General features: G+C 40.8%; 1 protein-coding gene across 1 annotated transcript; it reads left to right on the top strand.

Moving 5' to 3' along the window:
- Positions 1-230: 230 nt before the first annotated feature.
- LOC135464515 (homeobox protein engrailed-1-B-like) lies at positions 231-1,467 on the top strand. Its single transcript, XM_064741943.1, has 2 exons — positions 231-570; positions 1,169-1,467. Exons 1-2 carry the CDS (start codon positions 231-233, stop codon positions 1,465-1,467), a joined length of 639 nt encoding a protein of 212 aa, XP_064598013.1.
- The last annotated feature ends 10,445 nt before the right edge of the window (positions 1,468-11,912 follow it).

Genomic DNA, 11,912 nt, shown 5'->3' with positions numbered 1-11,912 from the left:
GTGCAGAGAGCTTATCGCCGTTAAAGTCCCTCCCATGTGGCCAGGGGCACGTTGTGGTTGACCACATTTTCAAAGCACTCAATTACCCTCGTGATTTTTGGGAGGTCAGAGGTCACTTCTCATGATAAGTCAGTCAACCAAGAACTCGAAAGACCATTCTGCCCCTAGCCCTAGAGACACCATTCTCTTCCTGACGACACGAGAGGGAGCACGTCAGAAAGCTCCTGAACATGAAGTTCACTAATTTCTCCATCGACGAAATACTCAAACCTTCATTTGGCTCAAAGTCTTCTAATGACAGTAAAACTGCAGGGTGTAGCACTGATGTTAACCTTAAGCCCATGTGTCCGCCGTCGCCGAATGCTGCCGTCACCATTGTAAAGCTGGAAACTCTAGAGGACCAGCTAGGTGGAAGATTGTCCTTTTCAGGGATAATAGACAGTAAGGGCCCCCAGCTGGGTGGCAGAGGGTCAGAGGGTGTGAACAGGGTGCTCCCGTCCCCTGAGAACCGGGAGCAGCTTTTCCCAGCGTGGATCTACTGCACGCGTTACTCAGACAGACCCTCCGCAGGTAGGTGCCCCATGTATATATCGATGACTTAATGTACAATTTAAGTGCTACGGTATAAGTACTCTCGTACCCTGTGATCATACGAAAGATCTGCATCCGAACACTGTTTGCCATATTTACTCAAATACTTTTTAAAGATTGATCAAATACAAGCCTCGATATTCTCCGTAAGTGGCATGTATTCTTGTCAATTTGCCTTCATCTAAAAAGACATCGTGGCAAAAAGTTCGCCAGAACTGTGTGCATAAATAAGAAAAGGCATTTTTACTTTACCTGATTCAATTAAAGCTGTAGGTATTTTATGTAACGATCATTTAAAAGTAATAAATAAATTTAGTTTTCTAATTCAAATTTAATTCATACATATTCACGGTCTAAAAATATGTGATGGGTTCAGTGAACTCTTTATGTAACGGTATTTTCTTATTGATATCCAACACCATACCGGTTCTCTAGAATATTCCATTGGTAAGTTTTATTACTGAGTTAGACAAATATACTGCGAGAAAAGTATACCTATTTTGTGTCTCTAATACGTATTTTATCCTTCAGGATATGACATTTGTATAAAATCGTCGTTCTTTTCGGTAACTTCTAGGTCCAAGATCACGCCGTCAGCAGAGACGAACGGAGTCATCCGAGCCGCGTCATCGTACATCTTTCAGCAAGGCGCAAATAGAGATTCTGACAGAAGCTTTCAAGGTGTGTCCTTACCTCACCGAAGATAAACGGCGCAGTTTGTCCAGAGAGCTGAAACTTCACGAGTCACAGATAAAGATATGGTTCCAGAACAAGCGAGCCAAGTCGAAAAAATCAAGTGGTCGAAAAACAAAGTTGGCTATGAATCTTTTGGAGCAGGGACTGTACAATCACGTCACTCGTAAAGAGGAGAGCTAATCTCATGACCAAGTCCTAAAGACAATGCGATGCTGTGATATTTTAGACCATAGCCAAAGACTTTTCAAATTTCCCGGGGTGTCCGCCATGGTACATAGGAAGGTACCTTAAGAACTTAGTCTTCTCAACGAGTCTACCATAAACAGTGCCGTAGACTCTAGGCACTACTTTAAATATGTTGTCGTATTCGTTCGATATCAAACCACCTTACTTAATCCCTATGTGATATCAAGATATTTCTGGAAAACCGTATTATTATATATTGTTGGATTTTGTACAGAGATAATATATGTTAATAAATGACATAAATAAAATGTTTGCAAACATATATGGCTTGGTCCACTAAGTTTTTACCATTTTTAATCTGCGTAAAGAAGAGAGAAAAAAACTACATCGAGTTTTATCAGAAGCCATTTTGAAATGATTTCATTTGATGGGCCTTAAGTAAAAGTCGCAAGTTCAATCCCTAGTTGGGTTATGCCTAAGTCTTTGAATTGGCATCGTGAATGGTTGCGGCCTTTCCGAAGATTTATTTATTTGATCGGTGTTTTACGCCGAACTGATGAAAATTTTTTTTTTATACGACGGTGTTCAGCATTATGGTGGATTACATGGGGCCGAGCATGGGAGAAACATACAACCATCCACAGGTTGCTGAACTTTCGATTCCCACGTACGATGCCTCACCTACTTGAACTCACAGTGACCGCATTGGTTTGAGGCTCCTGAGTGATTGCGCCGCGCTGGCGCGCTAAGCAACTCGGTCATGCAGGCAACTGGGCCCAGATGTTCAAAAACGTATTAATACTTAAGCCCGGCATTAGCTTTAGTACAGACAAAAGTGTAATTCACTTTGCATTGGGTTGAGACTGGTATTAAGATTTAAGCCTGACTTAATTTTAATACACTTTTGAACAACTGCCGACATGCGTTCCATAGAGGCAGGACTATATATGCTGGCATAGCAACAGACCCACTATATGGCAACACCGTCATGATGTAGCCTATAGATATAGTTGAACGCGTATTAAAGGTTACATATGCGCAGTTAGTGCATTTACATGGGTCCAAGATTTGCCTCTGAGCTGAAGAGTAAAGGAGTACAAATTGGATAATACTGCCACACATTATAACTTGTTGATACATGCACTATAAATTTCTCAACAGCTATTTAGCACCAAGTTAGGTAAAATTTATATCTACATTTTGTCTGCTTTGGATAGAACTGAAACGACTTACCCAGTGTTATTACCGACCATCCTAACATTAAAAAGGAGGCAAAATGCTGTCACTTCACTCCTATAGCAACAACAGCATAAACGCATGGTGGTCATGCTGAGTTGATTTTTTGATATGTTGTAGAGAAAAGTGCAAGCTGCATGTTGCGGCATGGTATGATATCTTGAGAAAGTTAAAGGATATATATATATATTTTGGGGTTGAAGTTGACAAATTTACTTCATAAATAATAAGGAAAATATATGCGCTCGTTTAGCTTAAAGTGTCCAGCTTATCTCCTGAAGGCGGATATGGAAATTATCATACTAGTGTTCCATCTTGGTATATCCCGGCAGTGGGACGAAGCGATGACACGAGGGGACAAAGCTATGGGGCGAAGATACGAAACTACGGCGCAAATCTAGGAAGCGATGAAAACACGGCACCAAGCGATGGCACTATAACCGTCACTTTCTACCATCACACCAGGCCATATAATATAATATAATAAAATACATATCGGAATGAGGACTATGACATACAAACTTTGTAACTGTTAACAAAGTAAAAATGTCAGAAAGTACGAGGGCCCTGAAAAGAGGTATAAATCTGCTACAAACCGTAAAAGACAAAACAACCAACTTGGCTGTGAATGCAGACAGATTACCAGTTAACCGGAAAGATTTAGAATAGGTGATTTCATTAGATGAGCCTAATTCAGATGCATCTGTGGATCCCGGTAAATGATCCCCATAAGACTTCTTTACGTGAGGAGCCAGTGAATGCTGTTGGAAGAGATCTTTCTGCAAGAGAAAGGCCCTTTACCAAAGGGAATTGTCTAATGTGAGCAAAAAAAAAAAAAGCAAAAAAAAAAAAAAGAAGATTCTACACACGATTGGAACTAGTTATTTATTTATTTGATATAAACGGGCACTGCGGGTTAACAGCAGAAAATGCTGTATTTTTACGCAGCTTAGAAGCGAATTGTTACAGCTCTCTATAATGTACCTGGGGCAGAGGGCACCAAATATAGGAATTTTGAGTATTTTAAGGTTTACCACCATCAATATACATTTTCCATCTAGAGCAATCTGGAATATGCCATTTTTAAAAAAATAGTACAGCCTCCTGTTTCAGTACTTATAAATCCAAATTCCTTATAGTCCTCCCATGTTAAGTGGGGTACCCCTGAAGCAACCAAGGCAGTGTGAACTGACTGAATTAGAACATTCGATCCCATTGTTAAAGTACATGCGGTTTCCAGAGAAAGACGCCTTACAAAACTCTGCATGCAATGGATTCGATAATTAAAGCGAAAATAAAGGCAAACGGGCAATTTCTTCATTTGAGGCGTGAGAAACTCTAAATCTATATCAAAATACGATGGTGGTCATGGTTGTGGTATACGTTTGACAAAAAGCACATTCACACCTCAGACAAGGGTACCCATCCTTCCTTATCTATAAAAGGTTCTATTTTCAAACATTAATCACTAATGGAATCCGGTCTCAGGTGCAGAAGTTTTAAGTTTTGGTTTTAATTATGAAACCAGACAAGAACTGTGGCTCCCACGCACTCTCCAACACACACACACCGACTATCATACCAGCCTTCACCCCATCCTCACAACCCTCTCCCTCTCCACCGGAGTGATACTCAGATAAGACTTCCTCCCATCCATGCCAGGCCATTGTGGAATCTCCAACAAGTGTTTCCATATAGAATGTGCCCCCGTACAAAGCGGTGTGACTGACAAATCGATGTGAAGGAGCTAAGGAGCTAACACTGTCCATACTCATTCTGTATGAGATACTGAGACAGCTCCGTGTTCTTCAGAAAACAATTATCAGAGTTTTAACCAGAAAACGACATAAGAAGGCGGAGATTCTGAACTAGATAGCTCAACAATTGCACTGAGCAATGGCTATGTCAAATAGTAAATCGCTGACTTTTTAGACGCTTTAAGCGTAAGGCACACAATAAGTCAGTGGTTAGCCATTTACCGTTTTGATGTAAATCTGAAAGAAGTTTTTTGCCACCAATCAGTCGGAATCTCTAGGTATGTAACATGGGTGAAACACTAAACTGGCACCAGCACTCGTGTCGGAATCTCTAGGTATGTAACATTGGTGAAACACTAAACTGGCACCAGAACTCGTGTCGGAATCTCTAGGTATGTAACATGGGTGAAACACTAACTGGCACCAGCACTCGTGTGATCAAACACATTGTTCAACAGACTCAACGTTAAAACGTCACTTTCAATATTATACACTGTTCATTTGACTGCAGTAATTCCTACTAGCAGTTTCCATTGCAAACCTATTTATCTAATACACCTTCATGCCGATTGCTCCATACATGACGTTCCCACCCAGTCGCAGTGCATTGTCATTAATCGGGCCGACCAGTGCATGACAGCTGCTAGTCATCGGGCCGACCAGTACATGGCACATGTCAGTCCCGAAATACATGTATAGGTTTTTACGCCGACCAGTACAAGACACTATGCCAGTAATCGTGCCGACCGGTACATGACCCTACATGACAAATGATTACAGGACAAATGGTTATTTCAAAACGATATCAGGTTTACTGAAGAATGGCACATGGTTTTGAAAGCAACGTTGTATAAAAAAAATGTGATATTTACAATGTTCCCGACTTAATTGTTCAAAATATCGGTCTATTGTTTTTTACAACAATAAATAGCCTTTAAACCGGCCAGTGGTCAATGTTATGCCCTTTATGTTCTGTATGTTAGACCACACAAAATTCTATCGATATGTCACGACTGAAAGAGGAAGCTGTCCTTGGTGGGATTCTATACACCCGAAAGCTCTGCCAGTGAATCAATGATTTTGATTGTCGAGTACCCTCTTGGACGGGCCCAAGTCAAACGGCGGATATTCTTAGACTGGCCCATTATCTGGAAGTGGTCGACCCAGACGGCGAGACTCGCAGTGCGAGAATAACCCCGGCTGTATGCACAGATCCACGATCGACTGACCCTGTAGTGCATGTTGAGATTCGAGTCGACCTACTTACTATACATTGGCCTCAGCCCACGTTTACTTCGGAGACCCAGCTCTCGCGGATGTACGTGAGGCTCTGAACACACGCACTACTCAGCACTGAAAATCTTCCAGTGGTAAGTGGAGTACACGTTATTTGTGTTACTTAGCTTCGCCGTTTGTTTGGATCAGCGTAAGCATAAGCTTGTTCTGTGTATGGGACAGGCTAGCAGTTGTCTTGTTCTGAATGTTTTGGTCGTACGTTTATATAGTATTGTTCAGTGTCAGTATCCGTGGACCTGCCTCCGTTCTCCATGAGGCACCCATTATGACCCAAATACGTACAGCGCTCGTACGATGTTATACTGCATACGTTTGGATGGAAGGGAAGGCTCAGTCCGCAGCCCCATGCTTCTCTGATGCAGTAGGGCCTGGGGGGAGTCTTAGTCGCTGATCCCAGCCAGATACACAAAGAACCTGAGCCGGGTCATGGATCCACCTGGGTCCACATCTGCACTCATAGTCACGCTTTATCCCGCGCTGCCGCAAACCACGCTGCGGAAGGCCTCGCTGCGGGTATCGATTTTCAGAGCTCCCGTCTATTCACTTGAGCCTGGACGAGGTTCCATAGATGTGCCGTCGCTACTCGATGTACAGCTTCTGCTCGCATACGACAGCCAGAAGGCGATTAACCCTTTTAATGCTAGGCATAGACCCCGTAGTTTTCAGGGGATGAGTGCTGTCTGCCAATTGCCCGCTGTGACACATCCCTCAGTTTTGTTCATATTTTGAGTCTTTGTTTTTATTTTTGTTTTATGTTGTCTGTTTTGAATCCATCTAGTCTACCAGTACTGTGTCATATAACTGGATGCTTTCTGCGGTTTATTGGTTTCGCACAGAAAAGGAAACAAAACACACGCGAGATAGCATATCGTTCTCATGCTGCTTTGCTTGCTTACGGCTTAAGGTCGATTTCAACATTATTTCGCTTTAAATTTATCAAGACTTGTATGAGAGCGGGTTTAATATCGTCATTTGTAGGAGTTCGGTATTAATGCCGTCCAGCTCAGGCTGGTTTCCCACCGGTCGTGCGTGGGAAGGTCTGCATCAACCTACTGATGGTCGTGGCTTTCTCCCGAGCTCTGCCCGGTTTCATTCCACCGTACTGCAGCTCGCCCTCGTATGTGCAAAATATTCTTGAGAACGGTGTAAAACTACAATTAATGAAGTCAAAATGATCTCTGTATATTTCAAATTGTGCCTCGTTGGAACGCCGTGAGTGGCCTCAGTGGCTTGACATGTCTGTTGACCATCTCTGACAATTTCAATATTTAGATCTCGCCCCAGCCAGTGCCTTGCCTATCCCAGAACACCAAGCTTAGAAATACCACAATTACCAATTTTAATCTGACACATTAGTGTACATTAAATATATCACAATATGCAAACTTACTAGATTTCGAGTTCTAATCTCTTGCCGAAAAGCACAGTACGCATTCTTTGATTGATTGTATTGTTAGTGTTATTTTGAGTCCAGCAGTACAATTTGCCTTGGTCACTGGTGTCAGCTGTTTCCTCTAAATTTGTATCATTATTTTTCCTCAAAAGTTCATTAGTTGCTATAAGAATCTTGATACGCCGACGTAATCGAAGGCAAAACATAAGGAAAAAAATGCCAGCGTTATCCCTTTAGTTACCAACCATTCAAAAAGTTATTTACTTTTATTATTTGTCTGGAGAAAATGTACAGTTTACTTTTCAAGCATCGGGAGAAAACCTAAAGTTTCCTATTCATGGTCGTTGTACTGGATGTATGACCGCTGATGCCATCCACGAATAGGTCCACCAGCAGCTCGAGGGTTAATTTAGCAGCACGAGAAATTGTGGCCATTCGTTCTCTATCATCTCCCCAAAACCAGCTTAAAGAGTTCACATGGCGTTTCCATGGAGACGTAAGATGGTACAGCGTGCACTGTTAGACATTTCACGACGAAGTGTGTAAGGAAAGAAGCAGACAGACTAAGAAGTATTAAGCTGACCAACCTGCCTTTTTTGCTGTTTGGTATTCGTAGGAAGGCCTATAGATTCGTTTTCTTTACCTTAGCCTTTACGTTCCTTACCCATTACGCTTTTCAAACCAACCTACCGGCATGCCGGAGACATTGTTTTCGTGTGCGAAGATGTTATACTTAAGAGCTGTGGTAATTTCCTCCTGTATAGTTTGACAGTTTTTCACCCTGAAAGCTCACCTACTTGTGGAATGAAAATTTATTAGGTATATCCAACAGATTTGGATGACACAACATACTCTAAGTGCCTTAAACTGCCACCGGAAAACAATGGCAGATGTATACTACCAGGAAGTAAAACTCTTTTCAACATTTTGCTCTCACCGTTAGAAATTCGCCGAAAACATTTTTCAGATTCGCAGAAAGCATTTTCAGATTGTATTGAACGTCCAGACATCGCATCACACTCGAATTAACCCAGTCATTAATCATTACATGAACATACCATAGCAATGATGAAATAAATTTTTTTTTAGCGCTGAACAATCACAAAAAGGCAACGATGAACAAAGGTATTGAATATTTTGTGAAAATTGTGAAAGAGAGTGTCAATATATTAGATGTGGAAAAGACGTGACCATTGTGCTGTAAAAAAAGAATGGGCATTTTTAGCATTTCTCTGAAACGACAAAGCGTGCACCATTTTCAGTACTGGACGCTGCAAAACAAACGGTTTAGATTTGTTGAACATGTTGTTGTATATTAAACATGAAGGAAATATTGTTATGTGACATTTTGTTGTGTGTACAGGAGTATAAAATGGTACAAAGAAACAATTCCTGAGCATGGCGATAATCAACAATCAGATAAAAATATAAATTCCTTCATTTTTTAAAATAAAATCAAACGCTTTTTAATACTTTAATTTTCCTATCTGGCCCTCTCTTGCTCATGCGCACGACGTATGGCACATCCTAAAGCCAATCGGATCTTGATCAGTTAGGACGCGGGCTCGAATCCAACCCCAGCTTTGCCGACTGCGGCCTTAAGTCAGAAGGTTGGCATGTACCTAGCAAAGAACGGCGGTGGAACCTGGAACCCTGTTCACATATTTTCCACAATTTTCCACATATTATCTTGACAGCCGTTGTATGAATAAAATATTCTGAAGTATGCGGGGAAAACACAGTAATAAACTGCGAAACACGTGTGTAATCATTCTCTTTATTAATATGCATTTATTTGCTAAGACTCCATCCAACATATTGCCATGCCAAATCATACATTGAAAACCTCGTGGATCTGTAACCTTAGATGAGAGGTATGTTTGGAGTTCTTAAGACTCTGGCTTATTACATAGATGTGACTGTCGTAAAACAAGGCATCAATACTGAGATTAGTATATTTAGCAAACTCTTGTTTTCAAACGATCAAAGGTTTGCATCGTAGAGACAAAATATATGCACATTAATCGTAACTATCACTCCTGCAAGACCCAGCAAGTAACGTCTGGAGTTATAATCGCTGTCGTTCCTCAGATATCGATGCCGTACCTGACGTTTGTTTTGTAAGCCCGAGGGGATCTGACAGCTGACTGGATCAATATTCTGTTTCACCTTATCGCTGAAGACATTGGATGACGCCTCATACCATACCGAAGCAAACGAATATGGAACAAAGGACATTTGCGCTTTATAGACATATGCGAAACCTTACAGCCCATGTTCATTGTCGTCTATACTGAATATTGTCTTTTGTAAATTTAACCTTGTAATCTACATCCCTCTCGATACACTCATAATATCAATGGCAGATAAAACTGATCGAGTAAAGAATGACGAGATAGGCTACTGATGTTATGAGTGTCATGCCTCTCGAATTACATGATATTTGTTCAAAGCACGTAGGGACACTTTCTTGTGACATGGGACCAGGGAGGAGTAATTATGTTACGCGTATACATTGTTAGTAAGGGGGTCCTTTGCAAAAAATTCATATGTATCATGGAAAGAGTACCTCATCCGACGCCTTGTATATGAACCTATTTTGGGAAGTCTCTGAAAATGACATTCCTGTTAATTATTATTGGGTTATACATACCTAAATTTTGCACTGTAATAGAATCAGCTGACTTATAGTGCTGATTTTCCCAATAAATCCTATGCAAATCTGATTTTCCCAGTAAATCCTATGCAAATCCGATTTTTCCAAGAGCTTTATACTCAACTCAGAAAACTGAGTCATTTCATCAAACTGACGTAGTCATTGAAGACTTGCTGTGTTTCGTGATTCACAGGAGTAGAAAAAGGACTTTTTCCACAGTTTATGCGTCCTTGATAACTCAGCCGATCAGGTCAGATGACTTTGTTTTCTGAACTAAATAATCTTTATCGGAAAACCCAGATATTTTAGTCGGTTGGTGCCAAATTTTCTCTGGGGCGGGTCCGTTAGCAACAAAATTTAAAGTCGCTGATAAAAATTATCCTAGTTATTCCGTTCGGAGTGTTATGACATGCACGGAATTTATATTTGACAAACAGAAAAACTTACATTGTCTGCTATAGTGTAAACATGATCACATCTCTTCATGCACCCCAATGGCCTGTATTACCAAAACCATCCACTAAATAGCCAGGACTCAATAATAGAAGGTTACAGAACAAAGCTTAGCTTGTAGGTTTTGGAAAGGCGGTACGGTGGAAAGAATTGCCCAGTTAAAACAAGCTAATCAAGCGGTGTACTTTTTTTTGTTTTGTAATACGTCACTGTTTTAGTCTAGCTCGTAAAGCAAACGGGTAGTTCACAATGACAGCAAAAAAAGAATAACATATTATTACTTGTTCAGAGATCAATTTGACCGATTTGATTTGCTTATCGGAAAGTGCAAATGGGGCAACATCGTATACTAGTAGAATCTGACGGCAAGTAATGATCATAACAAGAAATGATCATGATCATAGGCCAAGAAAAGAGCTATATATAACAAGCTTGTATAGGTGCTGTTTTCAGTGGCTCGATCTTCAGCTCACTCGGATACGGGATCTTCTAGGTTTCCACCGCTTCCGTTGTTCACGTGGCCGTAAGATGCAATCGATGGCATTCTGTCATGTGTTCTTACATGATGTTTGGTGCAGACCGCGTTGCCTTCTTTTTATAATAGCATATGTTACACGTTAGAAAATGTCGGTGGTCTATCCCGGGTTCTACAGGTTTCTCCACCTAATCAACTGGCTGCCTTCGACATGTATAAGTGACGAATTCCTCAATATGACATTGAACAATCATATAAATACACATTTAAAGAAAGAAAAAAATATAGCTCATGCTGAACACATTCTGAATGCCGATTCATATTGTTCATGTGTATCGCTTTATTTTCATTGTCCAGGATCAAACCCGGGGCGGATCATACCCAAGACTTTAAAAATGATCATTTTTTGCTGCCTCGCTTGTCGCCCAGCACTGAGAGGTTAGAACAAGGAAACAAAACTGGTTGGCCTGGTGTCAGTATAATGTTACTAGGTTTGGTGTCATGCCTGGTGTCTTCGGCATGGGCTTGTCCTACCACAATATATTTACACACACCTAATGGCTCCTCGTCGTCAAATTGTAGATATTATTTTCATTTTCATGTATAAAACATTGTGTTTTTCTGTATTAGACTTATAACTTGATTTTGTGTCAACACTGGTTGTTTGTGTGTGTAGCAGGATTGATAAATTGTACATGTAGGAAAGTGACATGTCCGCATGGTACATAGATTTCTTGTGTGCTTCTGTGTTAAAGCTTAAGTATATTTGACCATTTTAGTGGACAATGAGTTTGAAGCATCTAGAGCTAGAGCCTCAGTTGTAGCTCTGGTCACATTAAGGTCAGATCTTTGTACTACTTGGGGACAGTAAATTCCTCGCGCAGGCTACAGTGTGAATTCTGTTTAGACGAACCCTACTTTATCCGGGTCAAGCCAAATACCATGTTATATTTGGTAGTTAGTCCAACAAACCCATTCCGGCATAAATAGGTTGTTTTGGGAATAGGTCAAGTTATGCATCGTGTCTTGTACGTGGTTTGATTTTCTCCTTATGTGAAAGTTGTTTCCGATACAAATGATAATATGAACTGTCAAATAAGCATGGACCACTTGTATAAGGTAAATAAACAGGGTGCAAAGCATGCAGTCAGCAGACTGAACATCTTGTCTCTG

Source organism: Liolophura sinensis, chromosome 1 (genome assembly GCF_032854445.1).
Source record: "Liolophura sinensis isolate JHLJ2023 chromosome 1, CUHK_Ljap_v2, whole genome shotgun sequence".
Classification (NCBI taxonomy): domain Eukaryota; kingdom Metazoa; phylum Mollusca; class Polyplacophora; order Chitonida; family Chitonidae; genus Liolophura; species Liolophura sinensis.
The sequence above is the reverse complement of the archived record's forward strand: the minus strand, read 5'-3'. Positions and strand labels throughout refer to the sequence as shown.